Source organism: Pseudophryne corroboree, chromosome 6 (assembly GCF_028390025.1).
Source record: "Pseudophryne corroboree isolate aPseCor3 chromosome 6, aPseCor3.hap2, whole genome shotgun sequence".
NCBI lineage: Eukaryota > Metazoa > Chordata > Amphibia > Anura > Myobatrachidae > Pseudophryne > Pseudophryne corroboree.
In genome coordinates this window covers 797,802,092-797,822,556 of record NC_086449.1, presented here as the reverse complement: position 1 = coordinate 797,822,556, position 20,465 = coordinate 797,802,092, and the positions used below count along the sequence as shown (strand labels likewise).

Below are 20,465 nucleotides of genomic sequence, written 5' to 3'. Positions count from 1 at the left end.
ATAATTCCTTATTAAAGAAAACGTGTTACTACTACTACTACTACTACTACTACTACTACTACTACTACTACTACTACTACTACTACTTATAGACAAAAATAATTTGGCCACACCTGTTAATTATTGAATTCAGGGTGTTTCAACCCGACCCATTGCCACAGCTGTATAAGATCAAACACCTAGCCATGAAGTCCTCATTTGTAATACAAAATGGGTCATTCTGAAGACCTCAGTGACTTAAAGCGTGGTACTGTGATCGGATGCCACCTTTGCAATAAGATGGTTTGTGAAATTACATCCCTGTTGGATATTCCAGTCGACAGTAAGTAATATTAGAAAGTGCTAGCGTTTAGGAACAGCAGCAACTCCGCCACGAAGCGGAAGACCACTTAAAATCACAGAGCGGGGTCAACGACTGCTAAGGCGCATGGTACGTAAAAGTGACCAATGCTCTGCTGATTCCATAGCTGAAGAATTCCAAACTTCCACTGGCATTAATGTAAGCACAAAAACTGCAGCAGGAACTTAATGGAATGGGTTTCCATGGCCGAGCAGCTGCATGCAAGCCTCACTTCACCAAATCCATTGGCAAGCGTTGGAGCGGTGTAAAGCACATCGACACTGGACTGTGGAGCAGTGGAAATGTGTTCTGTGGAGTGACGAATCTCGCTTCTCTGGCAGTCAGATGGGTCTGGGTTTGGTGGATGCCGGGAGAACGTTACCTGCTTGACTGCATTATGCCATCTGTGAAGTTTGGTGGAGGAGGGATAATGGTATGGGGCTGTTTTTCAGGGTTTGGCCTAGGCCCCTTATCTCCAGTGAAGGACAATCTTGAAGGACAATCTTAATGCTTCAGCATACCAAGACATTTTGGACAATGCTATGCTTCCAACTTAGTGGCAACAGTTTGGGGAGTCCCTTTTCTATTCCAACACGACTGTGCCCCAGTGCACAAAGCAAGGACTATGAAGACATGGTTTGAGGAGTTTGGGGTGGAAGAACTTGACTGACCCGCACAGATCCCTGACCTCAACCCCATCGAGCACCTTTGGGATGAACTGGAACGGAGACTCCAAGCCAGACCTTCTTGTCCAACATCAGTGCCTGACCTCATAAATGCTTTACAGAAAGAATGGGTACAAAATCCCACAGAAACTTTACAAAATCTTGTGGAAATCCTTCCAAGAAGAGTGGAAGCTGCTATAGCTGCAAGAGGGGGACCAGCTCCATATTAAAGTGTGTGTTTTTGAATATATTGTCCTTACAGTCCCTGTTGGTGTAATGGTCAGGTGTCCAAATTCTTTTGTCCATAGATTGTATATATCCCCATGGTTTTTATGAATATGTTTGAGGACATTCATAACATCTGACTCACTGCTAGATGACCATACAAGATCAACAAACCAAAGGCCCCTTGGGCAGAAGGACTAAACTATAGTCATCCAGCTCTATGCTCATCTGACCTGGGTCTCTTCAGCCTCTGCCTAGCATAAAAATCTAGTGACACGTGTCATGCATTGGTTTAAACTGTTCAGGAGCCTGAGCCGCGATTTATAAGGTTAGAAGAATAGAATCCACACCAAAAGAGCTCTTATACCCCTCAGAGGCTGGTTACACCATCACGGACGCCACTGAATCTCGTGGCTTTTCTTTCAGCAGGCTTTGAAACAGGACAGAGTTGTCTCAGCACTGTGGCCAAGTTCCTCTTTTGTGATTGGCCACACCCCTTATGCTTGGGCCCCTAGCACTGCATTCCCTGCTGGGCCCTTCATATCCAAGTCAGACACTGGCGCAGAGACAGGAAAGACACCGGGGTAAGAGGAGTCACACTGTGTACCTTATGAAGGCATTTAGGAGTCAAAGTGCATGATTGAGGCATGAGGCACTGAATGTCTCAGTGAGGTTTTCTAGTGAATAGTTATGAGAATGTTCTTTATCACAAGGAACCAGTAACCACATTGGGGCGACTTGTGCATTAAAAATAAGCGCCTCATGCCTCAGTAATACCACTGGCTTCAAGTGAACGGATTTCCATAATTAACCGTGCAACCAGAAAATGGCTTCTTCCTGGGTGTAGCCAACATGTTCAATAAAAATAATAATTTACATCTAAGCTGCGATTCCACAAAGCCGTTCAGTTTAGCAGACTTCGGTTTCTCAAGGGGTCAGCCAAATACTAAGAGGTATTATTTAACAATGAGTGATATTCTTGTTCTCATTCGTTACCATTCTTAAATGGTGCTCCAACCAATCAGCTCCTGTCATTTTTCAAACAAATGACCGGTATGAGCCGATTGGTTGGAGCACCATTAAAGATTAGTAACGAGTAACGAGCAATAACAAAAATATCACTCATGAATAAATCTGCCCCTGAATGTTAAAAATCCCAGACCGTCCAATTCCAATAATTTTTGGGTCGGAATTGGTGAATTGGGATTGTCCAACATGTTGTATTTTGCCGATCCCCCAATCCAGTCATGGGCAAAATGGGAAATTGCCCCAATTAATTGTTGAGGCATATTTATGAATGTACTGGTGGATAGAAAACACAACGTAGTCCGGTTATTCAGCATGTTTAATTTTATAATACTTTTTTTTTTTAAGAGTGAATACATTGGAAAATAATAGAGCGTATTAAACAAGTAAATAAATTAGCCAGTTCTTTAATGGTCTGTGATACATGTGAAAAAGACGTGTTCTCAATTAAGTGAAATTCAGTTATTTAAATACAAAGGAAACGTGAACTATTTAAAGAGTGTATGATGGCCAAGTCACAGTGGGGGTGGCCATGATATGGGCTGAACGTTGGTTCTATTGCAGCCTTGTGCCCTAGTCATGTCACTAGTTTCCTGTGAAGTGATAAAGCGGGATATTGGTTTAGCGTGCGGACTGCCTCTTTTTGTGGAGTCACGTGTATAATCCAAACAATTATAGCAATGGTATTTCAAACCAAAATACAATTTTCTTATTTTTTTTCCCCATTTATTTCTAGTAAAAAAATTTTTTTTAGGCGATTCCTCTCTTTGCCCCACACAGGAATTTAGGTGCAGCGGTTTCAGCTGCATTTTTTTAATGTACTGTTTAAGTACAGTGCGTGTCATATGGACCTGACCAGCAAAAAAGAATAAAAAAAGATAAAAAAAAAAAAAAAATGTTATTAGCAAAATAAATGCTACAAGGAGCTTTTCAGACGGGACCAATAAACACACGGGCAGAGTGCATACGCCAATATAGCGGAGGACCCAACACGTAAACAACCAAGACCCAAAGAAATCAACAAACACGGACATTCACATTACTCCCAAGTCCCCCATTAACATACTAATGAGTCACTGGCATCTTGTCAGTACAGGGAACTCTACGTCCAGTTAGATGTGACCTGTATATATTCTACAAAGGGACGACACACGGAACTTATGCATTTAAAAAAAAAAAAAAAAAAAGACAGACATGGATAGAAACTTCATGATCAAAGTTCTCTTCTCGCTTCCCTTACACAAAAAAAAAAAAAAAATGATAAAATGAGTAAATAGACGCATACATAAAAAAAAAATTCTAAAAAAAAATATCGGTACTTTTCCACAGAGAGAACGAAGCTCTTCTAAGTTACACATTATGCTCACACACTTTTAGGCTGGATAAAGTAAAGACACAAATATACCAAGTTAGTTTGTAGTCCACTGAATCACGTCATGACATTCATTGAAATCTTTTTACCATACTGCGTACATACTGTTCACTTTTGTTCGCTTAGCGCTTGCAATAAAAAGTTGGTATTACAAATTTTTTTTTCTCTTTATAAAGCACAGTTGTTTTACGACAGCCCCTGTTTTTTTTTGTTTTTTTTGTAGTTACAAAGTCTCCCAACCAGACGGACTGTACGATGTGAGGGAGCATACACCAGCGGAGGAAGGGTTAAGAGAGGCACTTTAGACTAGCTGGTATTTCTTTGTTTTTGTTTTTTAATTAACCCCTTTCCTACTGCAGGTACGAGCAACAGGTTTTTCAGCCTCCACATATAATAAACGGGCTTGTCTTTTTGTTTTCTTGTCCTGCGCATGTCCGCTCCTGGACACTAGGTGGTAGTGTTGTCTCACAAAACCACTGCAGATCAGGTAGGCACTTGGGCAGTGAAATTTCTGTTTTCCCCAAAGGCAGTGCCAACGTTCTCTGCTATGACATGAGGATCGGCTTCTGTCGCACATCCAAAATATCTGCAGGAAAGAGAAAGGAATTAATAGGTTTAATATGAATGATATAGGGGTGCAGAGGGGGATGATTAGTCTGGCCATTCTCCTCTGACTTCTATCAATAACAAGGCATTTTCGCCCACAGAACTGCCACTCAGTGGGTGTTTTTTTTTTGTTTGTTTTACGCATCATTCTCTGTAAATTCTAGATACTGCTGTGCATGAAAATCCCAGGAGATCTGCACACAGTATTACACTGGGATATTTTACTAAACGTCAGGTTCTGAAATCTCACGCTTCCAATCGTGTTAGCCAAAAACGGCTAGTAAAAGCATTGCACATTTAGATTTCTGGCAAAAACACGATCGGAAGCGCTAGGTTTTAGAACCTGGCTCTTAGTAAATAAACTCCTAACACTCATTCTTAGATCAGGCTTCTTTCCCATTCTGGTGTTTGGTCTGAACAACAACTGAACCTCTTGGCCATGTCTGCATGCTTATATGCTGCTGGAACATGACTGGCTGATTAGATATTTGCAATAATGTGTTTATATCTTTAACGTGCACAAAAGGAGTAGGATAAAAACAAATGACCTTCTTCATAGTTCAAGATTTGCATTTTCCTAAAAAGGCCAACAATGGCAAGATACGAGAACGGGGTGGAATCATCACATAATCCACCCATAATAATATCCTGGACACTAATAAGAGTAATGTCCCCCCCATCCAGGCCAGTGTTACCTGACAGGATGCGTTGTAGTGGCAGGGTGACGTAGGTCAGATGTGCATAGAGTAAGAAGTTCTCATCAGTTCTGTTCAATTTCAGCCACGATCCTACCAAAGACCTCCCTGTTCCAGAGAGGGAGCGCGATCTCAGGTTGGTTGCACTATGAATATCTGTAGAGAGAGTCACAAGCCGTCCATATAAAAAATCCCACACCATCTGCCTACAACATTGTGAACGTGGACCTTAAAGCACAATCTGTTGTCCGGGCCTCAGCGCTCACCTTTGTGCAGCATCACAAATGAGAAATGTCGCAGTGACAGACTATTTAGGCGACAAAGTTCTAGTAGCACTTCTGCCTGGAGTATAGACCGAGCGGAGGTATGCAGCTCAGAAAACTACAAAAGCTGAGCAACGCCCCTCCACAGTTTTACTTATTTTTACCAGACGCATTCTTACTAATGTTAAGGCCATAGGATACCAAGTGCTTGTCTACGCATACACACTTACCAATCGTCAGCCTGAAGTGTCATGCATTTAAATGTGCCCGCCCAGTTGAGATGTCACCGGTGGTCCCCGCAGCGTGTACAGACGGTTGGCGGGCCATCAGTACACACAGCCAGATGCGCCAATATCTCTGTAGATATATCGGCAACCGGTTGTGCTGCACGGCCGAAGCGATATGTTGGACACACAACCGCTGATGGACTCGCGATAATCGGTCGTTCAATTGAATGGCCGATATATCGCTCAGAGCGTACCCAGCTCAAGAGTTCACACTCAAACTTCTGAGCATCAAATCTCAGTTTCACCACCCACAAAGATATAAAATAAACCGTTAAGAGGTGTAGACTATAGGGGGGTACATACGGAGAGATCCGTGCTTAAATTCCCTCTGTGTGTATGCCCATAGCGATGGCAATGTGCGCCCCGCCGCGTCGCTATCACCGACTCTAGATCTAATCTAGTCAGGTCGCTTATTTCACAGCTGGGTGAGCATCGATGTCGCCCCCCCCTCACTCAGCACGCATCGCGCTGAGCGCGGGAGAGATGTGTGCTGGGCGGTCTGTGCTAGATCGCTCAGCACACATCTCCCCCGTGTGTACGGGACTTATGATCGTGGAAGAAATTACTAATCTAATATTAAAGTTATTTCTGTGTTTTAGGGATGAGATGTAAAGATAAACGTTTCCTCGCACCTCCCCCATCGTCGCTGTCTCGGAAGAACTCTTCACTGTCATTGGCCGAGTGAGACTTCTTCATCTCCGCTATTCGGTTCCTGGGCACTTTCCTCTTGAGAGAAGGCGAGAAGAAGGACGGGCGGTTGTTGCGCTCTGGGGTGGGAGGCGTACTGAATGACGTGACCTGGAAAGGAGAATGCCCACATGTGAAGAAAGGGATACATACCATACTAATACATCATGTCACGCATTAGTCATTGGATCACACTAAAAGGGAAGAAACGACCAGAAACATTCTCTGAACTAAGTGAACATCCGGTAACGCCTGCGCTCTGAATACGGCCTGTTGCCTCTGGCTAGTGGGAAGCAGCCGCTGTAGCGACCCTGTTTCTTTCCACCAATCACACCATAGCTTTCACATTGCTATGGAGACGAGTCCGTTCCTCTGCTCTCAATGTAAGGTAGACAGGTCGGGAATCGCAGGACAAGGTGGTGGAGAGAAGCACAGAAGTTCCACCTTCCTCCAAAGCTTTCTCAAAATGTGGTTGCTAATGGCAATTCCTCCACATTTTCCTCATTAGAAGGTTTGATACAACTTTCCCTTGTTGTTCTATTCATTTTTAAAAATCAATCAATCAATCAATCAATCAGACCCACCAATACAGTCTTACTATGGGGGCTTCTAGTGATCACTTATCTAGCACATCCTATAAAATGACAGAAGCTCATTGCTATGGACAATTTCTCCATATTATCGCTCTCAAAGGTTTGATACATCTCCCCCAAAGTGTATTCACCTGCCCCTTCCTGACAACATGTGACACAGAGGTTCCTCACTTAGGGGGACAAGTACTAAGCAGTGATAAAAGTGGAGAAGTGAGCCAGTGGAGAAGTTGCCCATGGCAACCAATCAGCTGCCCTGTATACTTTTACAGTATGCAAATTATAAACGTCAATGCTGATTGGCTGCCATGGGCAACTTCTCCACTGGCTCACTTCTCCACTTTTATCACTGCTTAGTAAATCTCCCCCATAGTCCTATCCAAGTCTACCTGACCACAGCAAGACCTGTCCTGCTGCAGGAGCGGAGCCCCAGCTACGGGTGCATACGGCAGAACGTCACACTAACCCTTTCATGCAGCGGTGACCCGGGGTTGGAGCCATCCTCTGTACCGTACGGAGACGTGTCGCCGGTGGACACCCTGCTCACAGCCATCTCGGCGTGGCCTTTCCCTTGTGGTCCTTTCATCCGCACAAACTCCATGTTGTTATATTTGTAGAAGCCAAAGGACATCTTCTGAGCCATCTTGGCTGCCATGCTGACCTGCGCAAATATGGGAGAGAACAAAGTGGATTCGGTACGGCTACCTGTAGATATATTGTTAGGAAGTGCAAATAACCACTTTGCACAAGAGCTTGCGATCTGCAACCTCGGAAGCCTCCTAAGACGCTGCAGTCACTTTGATTATTCAGTTCCGTACGGGGTAGAACAGTCACGGTGTGTGAGAATAGGTATGTACTGCTTTTGTGAAGTGTTTCTCAGTGTATAAGCCTTCTATATGAAGAGGAGTCAGTAATTCCTTCTATATAAAGTCACTAATTAGTTCATCAGGAGAACACAGCTAATCAATCAAATCAATAAACGTCTGATCGAACCCCACCTGAATTCTCCCGAGTGGATTTCCACAGCAAAGCATTTACAATCCCAGATACCGAACAAAAATATTTATAATGTGTCACAGAAATACAAATGTTTTTTAAATGATAAATCTAAATTATTTTTCCAACATTGGCAGTTTCCAGAGTAAAATGACAGAATGCACCTAATGTAGCTGTACCCGTCACACGCACTACACTTACTCGGTTGTCGTACACTTTCTTCAGAGCTTCGTACCGGATGGAGCCCTGGAAAATGACGCCTTGAAATGTGTTTGTTTTGTCGCTGGCCACAAGCTCAACACAAACCATCTCGCCTTCCCCCACAGTCATATCGCTGAACACCTAGACACAGAATTTACAGCGCATTAAATTATATTCTCAATGGTAACATTTATCGCAGATAATCTGAGGACTCCAGGCTGTCACTGGTGCGAAGCGACGTGTTAGGCTGGAGTTTATGGGATATTGTTACAGCCAAGAATATCACTGACCAGCTTCAAAACAATAGTAGAGTCATTATATAAATCCTATTTGGGGACGCTGTCTTGACTTGTGTTGGTGCACCTAGATTTAGCCAAAAGTGGCAACGTTCTGTGGAGACTCTTCGCGGCAATGCATTCTCACTCACTTTCCCTCTCACCCCATAGTGTCACACACGAAAACGAGCAGAGATTCCATACCCTAAAAAGCGGTATAGTGCACAGTCCGATATCAGGGATATCCTACGGCAACTACTCCATTCCCCCTTACCTCCCAAAGAGACCACCGCTATTACCTCTTCAAAGTTGTCAATCATGAAGAAGATATTGGGGTAACTGATCTTTGACTCCTCCCCTTTGCTGTCCATCGGGTGTTTGCTTGGAGAGGCAAATACTTGCTGAAACAGTAGGAGATATATCCAGTGAGACAAGCGCATACATTCCCAACCAGCAATCCTGAAAACATGGCAGGCACACCATGAACTCTGCAGGACTTTATTAATCTTACACACATAGGGGGCTGCCACTACAATGTCCTCCACGCTTTCTGGGCGGCATCCTCACTTGCTAATATCAGCAGTTGCGAAGCTGAGAAATTATACTCTCTTTTCTGGGCGTCATTGGGAACAACCTAACACAACACTTATTACTCCTTCCTCACCTGGGATTTCTTCTTATGGATGTGAATGTCGCCAGCGTCGGAGCGGGTACACACTGCACACGTCACCATGTAATCCAGCTAGGGGCACAACAGGAAACAAAAAACAAAACAGGAGGTCATCTCTCATCTAGTAATGGAAACTTCCAGAAAAGGGGCTTCATTTCTATCTTCCTATCCGTAGCCTATGACAAGTACCCAGTTATCTGCAGGCTCATAAAAAGAACTGCAATAATTACACTTAGGGGTAGATTTACTAAAGCGTCTAAAACAGACAAGTTGAGGCGTTGCCGTCTATCCTTTTCTAGAATGCAATAGAGAAATGATAGCTACAATCTGATTGGTTGCTATGGGGAACAGCATTACTCGCCTGGTTTAGTAAATCTACCTCTGACTGCATAGGGGAGGGGGAATAATAATTATCCCATAACGGAGATGACAAAATCTTATAATCAACAGGGTAAATTTTTTACCATCATCCTAATACATGTAAGGTGCACGAGCCTGCAGGACTTACAGTAGGTTCATCTCCTAATACAGATAGATGGCCGGGGTTGCAGGACAGCACCATCTAGTGGCCAACAAAGCAGAAATTGGACAAACCAGCTACACAGAATTTCAAAATCTATTTTATTGCTTTAAAATGTAAGAAAACAAAAACAGGAAGTGGTAGGCGGCTACAAAAACAGGAAGTGGTAGGCGGCTACAAAAACAGGAAGTGGTAGGCGGCTCTTACGCCAGGAGGCTTACAAATGGCCGTCCAGCCAAATCCAATCGCCACCCTCTGCATTTTTAGTTCTAAATGACAAAGCAATAAAATAAGACGTCTGCAGTTGGTTCCTTCGAAAACTGTTGTGTCGGCTGCTCTATGAAAGAGCACCGATGGGTGATTAAATATAGGATGGTGACACCAAAGTGAAATAGAAGATTTGTTAAAAAAAAAAAGTGTGTGTGTGTGTGTGTGGGGGGGGTTATGGCAATTATTTTGTGGGACGAACCAACAGTCTGTTGATCAATTCATCCGGAACTTGTGAGGCTGCTAGGGCACAAGGAAATCCTGGGAAATAAATAAACATATGATGACTAGAAGTCTGTGCTATTATAATGTAGCTTAGGACCAACAAAGCAGAGACGCCTTGCGCGGCTGGCAGCTTACCATAGATTTGCGAGTGTATACAATGGGGATCTCTGCATTACTATTATCAGGTAGGATGTATGTCTCTTTTGCTTATAGTCCATTAGTGTGCTGGAGAAATTTGTTTGTTCTACTCTAGATTGCCTCCTCCCTTACATGCACCTGTGATGGACCTATTGGTTTGAGCAACTATCCTACCGTGCATTAGTATGAGAGTCTGCAGAGCAACTGGCTATGTACACGTGCCGGGACCCAGCTAAATACAGTAGAAAATGAGGGTTCCAGGGGACCAAAATAGGTGTGTGACATAGCGTAACCCCCACCTCTAACCTAGATCGACGCACTGATCAGGCGTCTATTACTGTGTAGTTTTATGAAACCGCCAGTATTACTGCTTTGTAGTTACACCATCAGGATTCCATTAAGAATCGCCACAAGTCTTGTTTTGTTGCTGTTGTAATACAAACACGCTCCAATGACACCAGCGGGACTCTCACTTTTCTATTCACAGACACCTCAGACACAAAGTGAGAACTGAAACCTTCTGTTTCCTAAACCACCAACGGAATTCACCTTTTATTTTTCTTTAAATGTACATTTTTTTATTTTAGTTTTATAATTGAGAGGCGAGCAGTTTTTTATGCTACTGGTATGTGTGGAAGTTAACGAGAACTTTCATGGAACTAGGAGAGAGGTGTCTAGGATCCCCAAAATGATGGGCATCGAGAATACACGTCTAGGTGCCGTAGTGAATTTGCTGCAGGAACTGTGCACCTCTGTGGTAAACTCTTATCTAATCAAGGATGTCATTACTTCAAGGATCCTCAATGGCCTTAACTATCCAACAAATATATCCCAAAGAAATAGGCCCCATTAATTTCTCCTCAACTACAGAAGTGTGGCCAGTCCGTGTGCTTAGATGCGCGGGGTCATATCTCTCATCACAAGGAACGGTTCTAGCCACTAATCCACCGCACTGTGACTTGCTGCTAGTCAGATGGTCACGCACAGAATGTACAACCCTCGACAGCGGGGCACGCCATTGCTAGTTGGGTAGGAATCATTCACTGAGGGCACCCAACTAATCTGCTGCATGGACAGAGCCATCTGCTAGCACTGAGATTTTTACATCACGTCCACTGGTACCGTGGCCGAACTTTAAACAGGGTTTAGAGGTTCAGCTAAGGGTCCCACACATTTCTTTTTCCATATTAGCCCATCCACCCCACCCCCCCATTTGTAGCCTGCAATAAAACAGTTTTGAAGTTCTTGAGAAATACAACATTAACAAATCAGGTTGGAATTGGTTCCTATGAGAGTCTTTGCTTTGTTTGGGCCTAAAATAACATATGAGGTGGCTTTTGTGGCCAGGGCAAGCATTAGCTCACACGGGAGTCTTTGTCGTCAATGATGTGAGCTCTCGGATCAGCCCATCTTTGTAGGCCGGAGCTCATACACAAGAATCCTCGTGATACTCGTAAGAGGGCTTCCTCAGTACTGGTCTCATCCCAGACAATGGCCAGTTACTGACCTTCTGTAAAATAAGATTCAGGTAGACGCTCTCCTCCCAGTCTATGTCAGGGTCTCCGAGGCCGGGTAGCTTCTTAGAATCCTTACGATAGACCTCAACCTCTACCTGCTGAAACCACCGGAAGCACAAAGCCGGATAAGTAAGGCAAATAATCATGAAACATGCTAACGTCACTGTATTATGTATGTTTACTAGACACAGTTATTTTAGAACTAAACAAACCTGAAAGATGCTTATTAAAACACGTTACACTGCTGGAGAGCAGTGCCATTATACCAGCAGCACCAACATCAGAGGCTGCACAGTCCACTACATGCAGCGCTGGGTTAACCGCTACGTTCAGGGAGATAGGAAGCAGAGAGACAGCGGGACAAGGTTCTGCCCCAGTGTCACATGACCACAAGCGCTAACTCGGGGATGAATGGACTGAAAGCATGGGATGTGCAGACTCAGATGAACAACGCAAGTTCCCTAGCAGGGAAGCTCCACAGTCCAGTCACCTGTAGAGGGTGTCTACCTGGTGGGCAGGAATATATCACACAGCTCACAGAAGGTCTAGAAGCCTATTTCTGTATTATAGCTACACTGAAGAGGGGTGGGGGTGGGGGGGCTTTAAATCACTCATCAGGCTGAGGTGGGAAGGTGACGTCTGCTGAATCCAATAGCTACTTAATATGGTTTGGCGAGCAGTAGGTTTCATGGTAATTTAAATACACTGCTCAAAAAAATTAAGGGAACACTAAAATAACACATCCTAGATCTGAATGAATGAAATATTCTTATTAAATACTTTGTTCTTTACATAGTTGAATGTGCTGACAACAAAATCACACAAAAATTATCAATGGAAATCAAATTTATTAACCCATGGTGGTCTGGATTTGGAGTCACACTCAAAATTAAAGTGGAAAAACACACTACAGGCTGATCCAACTTTGATGTAATGTCCTTAAAACAAGTCAAAATGAGGCTCAGTAGTGTGTGTGGCCTCCGCGTGCCTGTATGACCTCCCTACAACGCCTGGGCATGCTCCTGAAGAGGTGGCGGATGGTCTCCTGAGGGATCTCCTCCCAGACCTGGACTAAAGCATCCGGCAACTCCTGGACAGTCTGTGGTGCAACGTGGCGTTGGTGGATGGAGCGAGACATGATGTCCCAGATGTGCTCAATTGGATTCAAGTCTGGGGAACGGGCGGGCCAGTCCATAGCATCAATGCCTTCGTCTTGCAGGAACTGCTGACACACTCCAGCCACATGAGGTCTAGCACTGTCTTGCATTAGGAGGAACCCAGGGCCAACCGCACCAGCATATGGTCTCACAAGGGGTCTGAGGACCTCATCTCGGTACCTAATGGCAGTCAGGCTACCTCTGGCGAGCACATGGAGGGCCCCCAAAGAAATGCCACCCCACACCATTACTGACCCACTGCCAAACCGGTCATGCTGGACGATGTTGCAGGCAGCAGAACGTTCTCCTTGGCGTCTCCAGACTCTGTCACGTCTGTCACATGTGCTCAGTGAGAACCTGCTTTCATCTGTGAAGAGCACAGGGCGCCAGTGGCGAATCTGCCAATCTTGGTGTTCTCTGGCAAATGCCAAACGTCCTGCATGGTGTTGGGCTGTAAGCACAACCCCCACCTGTGGACGTCGGGCCCTCATACCGCCCTCATGGAGTCTGTTTCTGATCGTTTGAGTAGACACATGCACATTTGTGGCTTGCTGGAGGTCATTTTGCAGGGTTCTGGCAGTGCTCAAATATTGACAAAGGAAAAACGGCTGCGCTTGGGGTACTGCAGATGGGTAAAAATTGTGTGGAGAGTTGACAAGAATAATTAATAAAAAAGTTTTTATTGTTATATTCAATATATCAATAATGAATAAACATTGCATTAAAAAACATAAAATGTCTATACTAAACACACCAATCTATAAGCACACAGTATTAAAAGGAATTAATGTTCACCTCATTCAGAGTATAATGATGATACTTTGTAGCAGCAATTGTAGCTAAATAGTTAGTTTATGTCTCCAGGGATTGTTCACTCAGTTGGCTAAGAGAATAAACTTATTCATGTGTACATACAGCAGCCACTTTTCCAATATTATAAACGGATAGGAGCCCGGCAGTCAAATATATGATGGATAATATATGATATTACCACTCCTGGGGGTTGATGTCACCGAGCGTCCCCGGTGAAGTCCTGTACAGACCCACAGTAAACAAATAGAGGAATTGTGTGGAATTAATTACCCGGGCTTGTTCCTTGTATATCGATCCGGTTGAAGATGCAGGGTAATTACCCGTGTATTCTCTAGGGCTGGTGGAAATCCTTATATTGCCCTATATGCAAGGGATTGTGAATCCAGGACACCAGATTGGATGGCCACTGTGACCGCTACTTGCGGGCGGTATGATGTGCTGTGGCGCCGGCCGAAGCCGTCAGTGCAGTGGTGCTAGGGATCGAAGCGCTGCCCGCAGCCAGTATTAGCCGCCGGGTTGTGTCGGCCAGATCCAGGACACCAGATGGAATGGCCACTGTAACCGCTACTTGCGGGCGGTATGCTGTACTGTGGCGCCGGCCGAAGCCGTCAGTGCAGTGGTGCTGAGGATCGAAGCGCTGCCCGTAGCTGGTGATAACCGCCGGGTTGTGTTAACTGGCGCCGTGTGATGACCACAGTAAGGCTGCCGTATGAGTGGAGAAGTCCTCCGCTGTAATGAGGAATGGATCCCTGGAGGTAACGGTGCCGTTTAGATGGATGATCAGAAACAAAAGAGGAGGAGCCTAACGCGTTTCATCACGGTTAACGTGACTTTTTCAAAGGAATACCTACTCCACTGTGTTTGCCCAATATATACCAGTAATAGAAGTGCGGTCAGGTGCGGCTCATAAATTCTAACTAAGAAACAGAATTAGTCAACTCTCCATAATTTAATATCAATGATATAAATATAAAGATATACCTCCATTCCAATAGGCATATTATTAAGTGCATCTAAGCCGACACATTGTGTCATATGTAGGAAAGAGAAAAACGGACCTTAATAAATGTTAAAAATCAAATGAGAGCAAAATCAGGTTGCAGTGGCACAGGTGATATGGGATAGAACAGGTCAGACTTAGCATGATAATTAACAGCAAGTCAGACTTTATAGAGGGGGAATAGCATCCTTAAATAAAAGGAATATAGATGTTTAGACATTTATTTACCTTTAGATCATTTGTATTGTTACCGGTTTCTTGGTAACAATCATCTGGTGTTGTTTTGGATTTAAGTCGATTATGAATATGCAAGATTAATTAATGGTAGTCAGATTATCTCAATCGACTTAAATCTTATTACTTAGTTTTATAGATTATGTACTAAATTTCTATTAATTATGTATTAAATTTCTCTTGACTAATAACATTAGCCTAATTTTACTATTGCTTCCCATAGACTGTAGACCTATTAAATTGAATTGCTTATTATATATAATCAATTGTCAGAGCACTCCATGGAACTAAATTTCATATACTATAAAGAAATTCAGTTGAAAAAAAGATAACGGTAAAAGCAGGGAGAGAGAGACAGGAGAAAAAGTGGGGCCATAGACCAAATCCCCACGCAAACCGCAATCTAAAGAGATAGCATATATTCCCATATAGAAAAATGAATAAAAAAATATATATTAAAAAAAATAAGAATTTACTTACCGATAATTCTATTTCTCGTAGTCCGTAGTGGATGCTGGGAACTCCGTAAGGACCATGGGGAATAGCGGCTCCGCAGGAGACAGGGCACATCTAAAGAAAGCTTTAGGATCACCTGGTGTGCACTGGCTCCTCCCCCTATGACCCTCCTCCAAGCCTCAGTTAGGATACTGTGCCCGGACGAGCGTACACAATAAGGAAGGATTTTGAATCCCGGGTAAGACTCATACCAGCCACACCAATCACACTGTACAACTTGTGATCTGAACCCAGTTAACAGCATGATAATAGAGAAGCCTCTCGAAAAGATGGCTCACTACAACAATAACCCGAATTTTTTGGTAACAATAATTATGTACCAGTATTGCAGACAATCCGCACTTGGGATGGGCGCCCAGCATCCAGTACGGACTACGAGAAATAGAATTATCGGTAAGTAAATTCTTATTTTCTCTGACGTCCTAGTGGATGCTGGGAACTCCGTAAGGACCATGGGGATTATACCAAAGCTCCCAAACGGGCGGGAGAGTGCGGATGACTCTGCAGCCCCCAATGAGAGAACTCCCGGTCCTCCTCAGCCAGGGTATCAAATTTGTAGAATTTTACAAACGTATTTGCTCCTGACCAAGTAACTGCTCGGCAAAGTTGTAAAGCCGAGACCCCCCCGGGCAGCTGCCCAAGATGAGCCCACCTTCCTTGTGGAGTGGGCATTTACAGATTTTTGGCTGTGGCAGGCCTGCCACAGAATGTGCAAGCTGAATTGTACTACAAATCCAACGAGCAATAGTCTGCTTAGAAGCAGGAGCACCCAGCTAGTTGGGTGCATAGAGGATAAACAGCGAGTCAGATTTCCTGACTCCAGCCGTCCTGGAAACATATATTTTCCGGGTCCTGACAACGTCTAGCAACTTGGAGTCCTCCAAGTCCCTAGTAGCCGCAGGCACCACAATAGGTTTGGTTCAGGTGAAACGCTGAAACCACCTTAGGGAGAAACTGAGGTCGAGTCCTCAATTCCGCCCTGTCCGAATGGAAAATCAGATAAGGGCTTTTACAGGATAAAGCCACCAATTCTGACACGCGCCTGGCCCAGGCCAGAGCCAACAGCATGACCACTTTTTCTGTGAGATATTTTAACTCCACAGATTTAAGTGTGTCAAACCAATGTGACTTTTGGAACCCAAAAACCACCTGGAGATCCCAAAAGTGCCACTAAAGGCACAAAAGGAGGCTGTATATGCAGTACCCCTTTAACAAATGTCTGAACTTCAGGGACTGAAGCTAGTTCTTTTTTGGAAGAAAATTGACAGAGCCGAAATTTGAACCTTAATGGACCCCAATTTCAGGCCCATAGATACTCCTGTTTGCAGGAAATGTAGGAATCGACCCAGTTGAATTTCCTCCGTCGAGCCTTACTGGCCTCGCACCACGCAACATATTTTCGCCAAATGCGGTGATAATGTTTTGCGGTTACGTCCTTCCTGGCTTTGATCAGGATAGGGATGACTTCATCCGGAATGCCTTTTTCCTTCAGGATCCGGCGTTCAACCGCCATGCCGTCAACGCAGCCGCGGTAAGTCTTGGAACAGACAAGGTCCTTGCTGGAGCAGGTCCCTTCTTAGAGGTAGAGGCTACGGATCCTCCGTGAGCCTCTCTTGAAGTTCCGGTTACCAATTCCTTCTTGGCCAAACCGGAGCCACTAATATAGTGCTTACTCCTCTCCATCTTATCAATCTCAGTACCTTGGGTATGAGAGGCAGAGGAGGGAACCCATACACTGATTGGTACACCCACGGTGTTACCAGAGCATCTACAGCTATTGCCTGAGGGTCCCTTGACGTGGCGCAATACCTGTCGAGTTTTTCCCAACGGTTTATAATCATGTGGAAGACTTCTGGGTGAAGTCCTTACTCTCCCGGGTGGAGGTCGTGCTGAGGAAAACTGCTTCCCAGTTGTCCACTCCCGGAATGAAAACTGCTGACAGTGCTATCACATGGTTTTTCGCCCCGCGAAGAATCCTTGCAGCTTCTGCCATTGCCCTCCTGCTTCTTGCGGCACCCTGTCTGTTTACGTGGGTGACTGCCGTAATGTTGTCCGACTGGATCAACACCGGCTGACCTTGAAGCAGAGGTCTTGCTAAGCTTAGAGCATTGTAAATGGCCCTTAGCTTCAGGACATTTATGTGAAGTGATGTCTCCAGGCTTGACCATAAGCCCTGGATATTCCTTCCCTGTGTGACTGCTCCCCAGCCTCGCAGGCTGGCATCCGTGGCCACCAGGACCCAGTCCCGCATGCCGAATCTGCGGCCCTCTAGAAGATGAGCACTCTGCAACCACCACAGGAGGGATACCCTTGTCCCTGGTGACAGGGTTATCCGCTGAAGCATCTGAAGATGCGACCCGGACCATTTGTCCAGTAGGTTCCACTGGAAAGTCTTGCGTGGAATCTGCCGAATGGGATTGCTTCGTAGGAAGCCACCATTTTTACCCAGAACCCTTGTGCATTGATGCACTGAGACTTGGTTCGGTTTTAGGAGGTTCCTGACTAGCTCGGATAACTCCCTGGCTTTCTCCTCCGGGAGAAATACCTTCTTTCTGGACTGTGTCCAGGATCATCCCTAGGAACAGAAGACAAGTCGTCGGAACCAGCTGCGATTTTGGAATATTGAGAATCCAATCGTGCTGCCGCAACACTACCTGAGGTAGTGCTACACCGATCTCCAACTGTTCTCTGGATCTCACCCTTATCAGGGAATCGTCCAAGTAAAGGATAACTAAAATTCCCTTCCTTCGAAGGAATATCATCATTACGGTCATTACTTCAGTAAAGACCCGGGGTGCCGTGGACCATCCCTACGGCAGCGTCTGAACTGATAGTGACAGTTCTGTACCATAACCTGAGATACCCTTGGTGAGAAGGGTAAATTTTGACATGAAGGTAAGCATCCTTGATGTCCCGAGACATCATGTAGTCCCCTTCTTCCAGGTTTGCAATCACTGCTCTGAGTGACTCAATTTTGAATTTGAACCTCTGTATGTAAGTGTTCAAAGATTTTAGATTTTAGATTTTAAAATCGGTCTCACCGAGCCGTCTGGCTTCGGTACCACAATAGTGTGGAATAATACCCCGTTCCCTGTTGCAGGAGGGGTACCTTAATTATCACCTGCTGGGAATACAGCTTGTGAATGGCTTCCAAAACTGCCTCCCTGTCAGCGGGAGACGTCGGTAAAACAGACCTTTGGAAACGGCGAGGGGAATACGTCTCGAATTCCAATTTGTACCCCTGAAATATTACCTGAAGGATCCAGGGGTCTACTTGCGAGTGAGCCCACTGCGCACTGAAATTCATTGAGAACGGGCCCCCACCGTGCCTGAACTTGTAAAGCCCTAGCGTCATACTGAGAGCTTGGCAGAGGCGGAAAAGGGTTTCTGTTCCTGGGAACTGGCTGATCTCTGCAGCCATTTTCCTCTCCCTCTGTCACGAGCAGAAAAGAGGAACCCTTTTGTCCGCTTGCCAACCAGGACTGCGCCTGATAATACGGCGTCTTATTTTGAGAGGCTACCTTTTTTAAGGCAATACTTCCAAATGCCGTTTGGAATCCGCATCACCTGACCACTTTACTGGTATAATTGGACAACGCACTTATACTTGATGCCAGTCGGCAAATATTCCACTGTGCATCATGCATATATAGAAATGCATCTTTTAATTGCTCTATAGGCAATAATATACTGTCCTTATCTAGGATATCAAATTTCCAGTCAGGGAATCCGACCACGCCAACCCAGCACTGCACATCCAGGCTGAGGCGATTGCTGGTCGCAGTATAACACCAGTATGTGTGTAAATACATTTTAGGATACCCTCCTGCTTTCTATCAGCAGGATCCCTAAGGGCGGCCATCTCCAGAGAGGGTAGAGCCCTTGTTCTTACAAGCGTGTGAGCGCCTTATCCCCCTTAGGGGGTGTTTCCCAACGCACCCTAACCTCTGGCAGGAAAAGGTATACTGCCAATAACTTTTTAGAAATTATCAATTGTTATCGGGGGGAAACCCACGCATCATCACACACCTCATTTTATTTCTCAGATTCAGGAAAACTACAGGAAGTTTTTCCTCACCAAACATAATACCCCTTTTTTTGGTGGTATTTATATTATCAGAAGAGTGTAAACTTTTTCCATTGCCTCAATCATGCAATGTGTGGCCCTATTGGAAATCACGGTTGTCTCTTCACCGTCGACACAGGAGTCAGTATCCGTGTCGGCGTCTGTATCTGAGGTAACGGGCGCTTTAGAGCCCCTGTATGAGACGTCTGGACATGCACAAGCTGAGTAGCCGGCTGTCTCATGTCAACCACTGTCTTTTATACAAAGCTGACACTGTCACGCAATTTCAACAGTACATCCACTCAGGTGTCGACCCCCCAGGGGGTGACAACACTATTACAGACACTCTACTCCGTCTCCTCATCATTTTTCTCCTCATACATGTCGACACAAACGTACCGACACACAGCACACACACAGGGAATGCTCTGATAGAGGACAGGACCCCACTAGCCCTTTGGGGAGACAGAGGGAGAGTTTGCCAGCACACACCAGAGCGCTATATATATACAGGGATAACCTTATATAAGTGTTTTTCCCTTTATAGCTGCTGTATTGTTTATACTGCGCCTAATTTGTGCCCCCCTCTCTTTTTTAACCCCTTTCTGTAGTGTAGTGACTGCAGGGGAGAGCCAGGGAGCTTCCCTCCAACTGAGCTGTGAGGGAAAATGGCGCCAGTGTGCTGAGGAGATTGGCGCCGCCCCTTTCTCGGCGTCCTTATCATCCGTTTTCTTGTATGTTTTGGCAGGGGTTAAATGCATCCATATAGCCCAGGAGTTATATGTGATGCATTTATTTTAGCCATAAAAGGTTTTCTATCGATTTATTGCGTCTCAGGGCGCTGCCCCCCCAGCGCCCTGCACCCTCAGTGACCGGAGTGTGAAGTGTGCTGAGAGCAATGGCGCACAGCTGCGGTGCTGTGCGCCTACCTTTATCTGAAGACAGGAAAGTCTTCTGCCGCCGATTTTTCCGGACCTCTTCGCTCTTCTGGCTCTGTAAGGGGGCCGGCGGCGCGGCTCCGGTGACCCATCCAGGCTGAACCTGTGATCGTCCCTCTGGAGCTAATGTCCAGTAGCCTAAGAAGCCCAATCCACTCTGCACGCAGGTGAGTTCG

General features: G+C 45.1%; 1 protein-coding gene across 2 annotated transcripts in view; it reads right to left on the bottom strand.

The window, feature by feature from the left end:
- Positions 1-2,557: 2,557 nt before the first annotated feature.
- KIAA0930 (KIAA0930 ortholog) overlaps positions 2,558-20,465 on the bottom strand; it is a 77,485-nt gene continuing 59,577 nt past the window's right edge. For both annotated transcript variants that reach the window (XM_063928893.1, XM_063928894.1), the window contains exons 3-10: positions 11,556-11,663; positions 8,893-8,970; positions 8,528-8,629; positions 7,954-8,094; positions 7,223-7,417; positions 6,112-6,277; positions 4,930-5,085; positions 2,558-4,214 (exon numbers count right to left, since the gene is read on the bottom strand). In XM_063928893.1, coding sequence (XP_063784963.1) covers positions 4,174-4,214; positions 4,930-5,085; positions 6,112-6,277; positions 7,223-7,417; positions 7,954-8,094; positions 8,528-8,629; positions 8,893-8,970; positions 11,556-11,663 — 987 coding nt within the window. In that variant the 3' untranslated portion in view covers positions 2,558-4,173. The remainder of the gene's footprint in view (positions 4,215-4,929; positions 5,086-6,111; positions 6,278-7,222; positions 7,418-7,953; positions 8,095-8,527; positions 8,630-8,892; positions 8,971-11,555; positions 11,664-20,465) is intronic.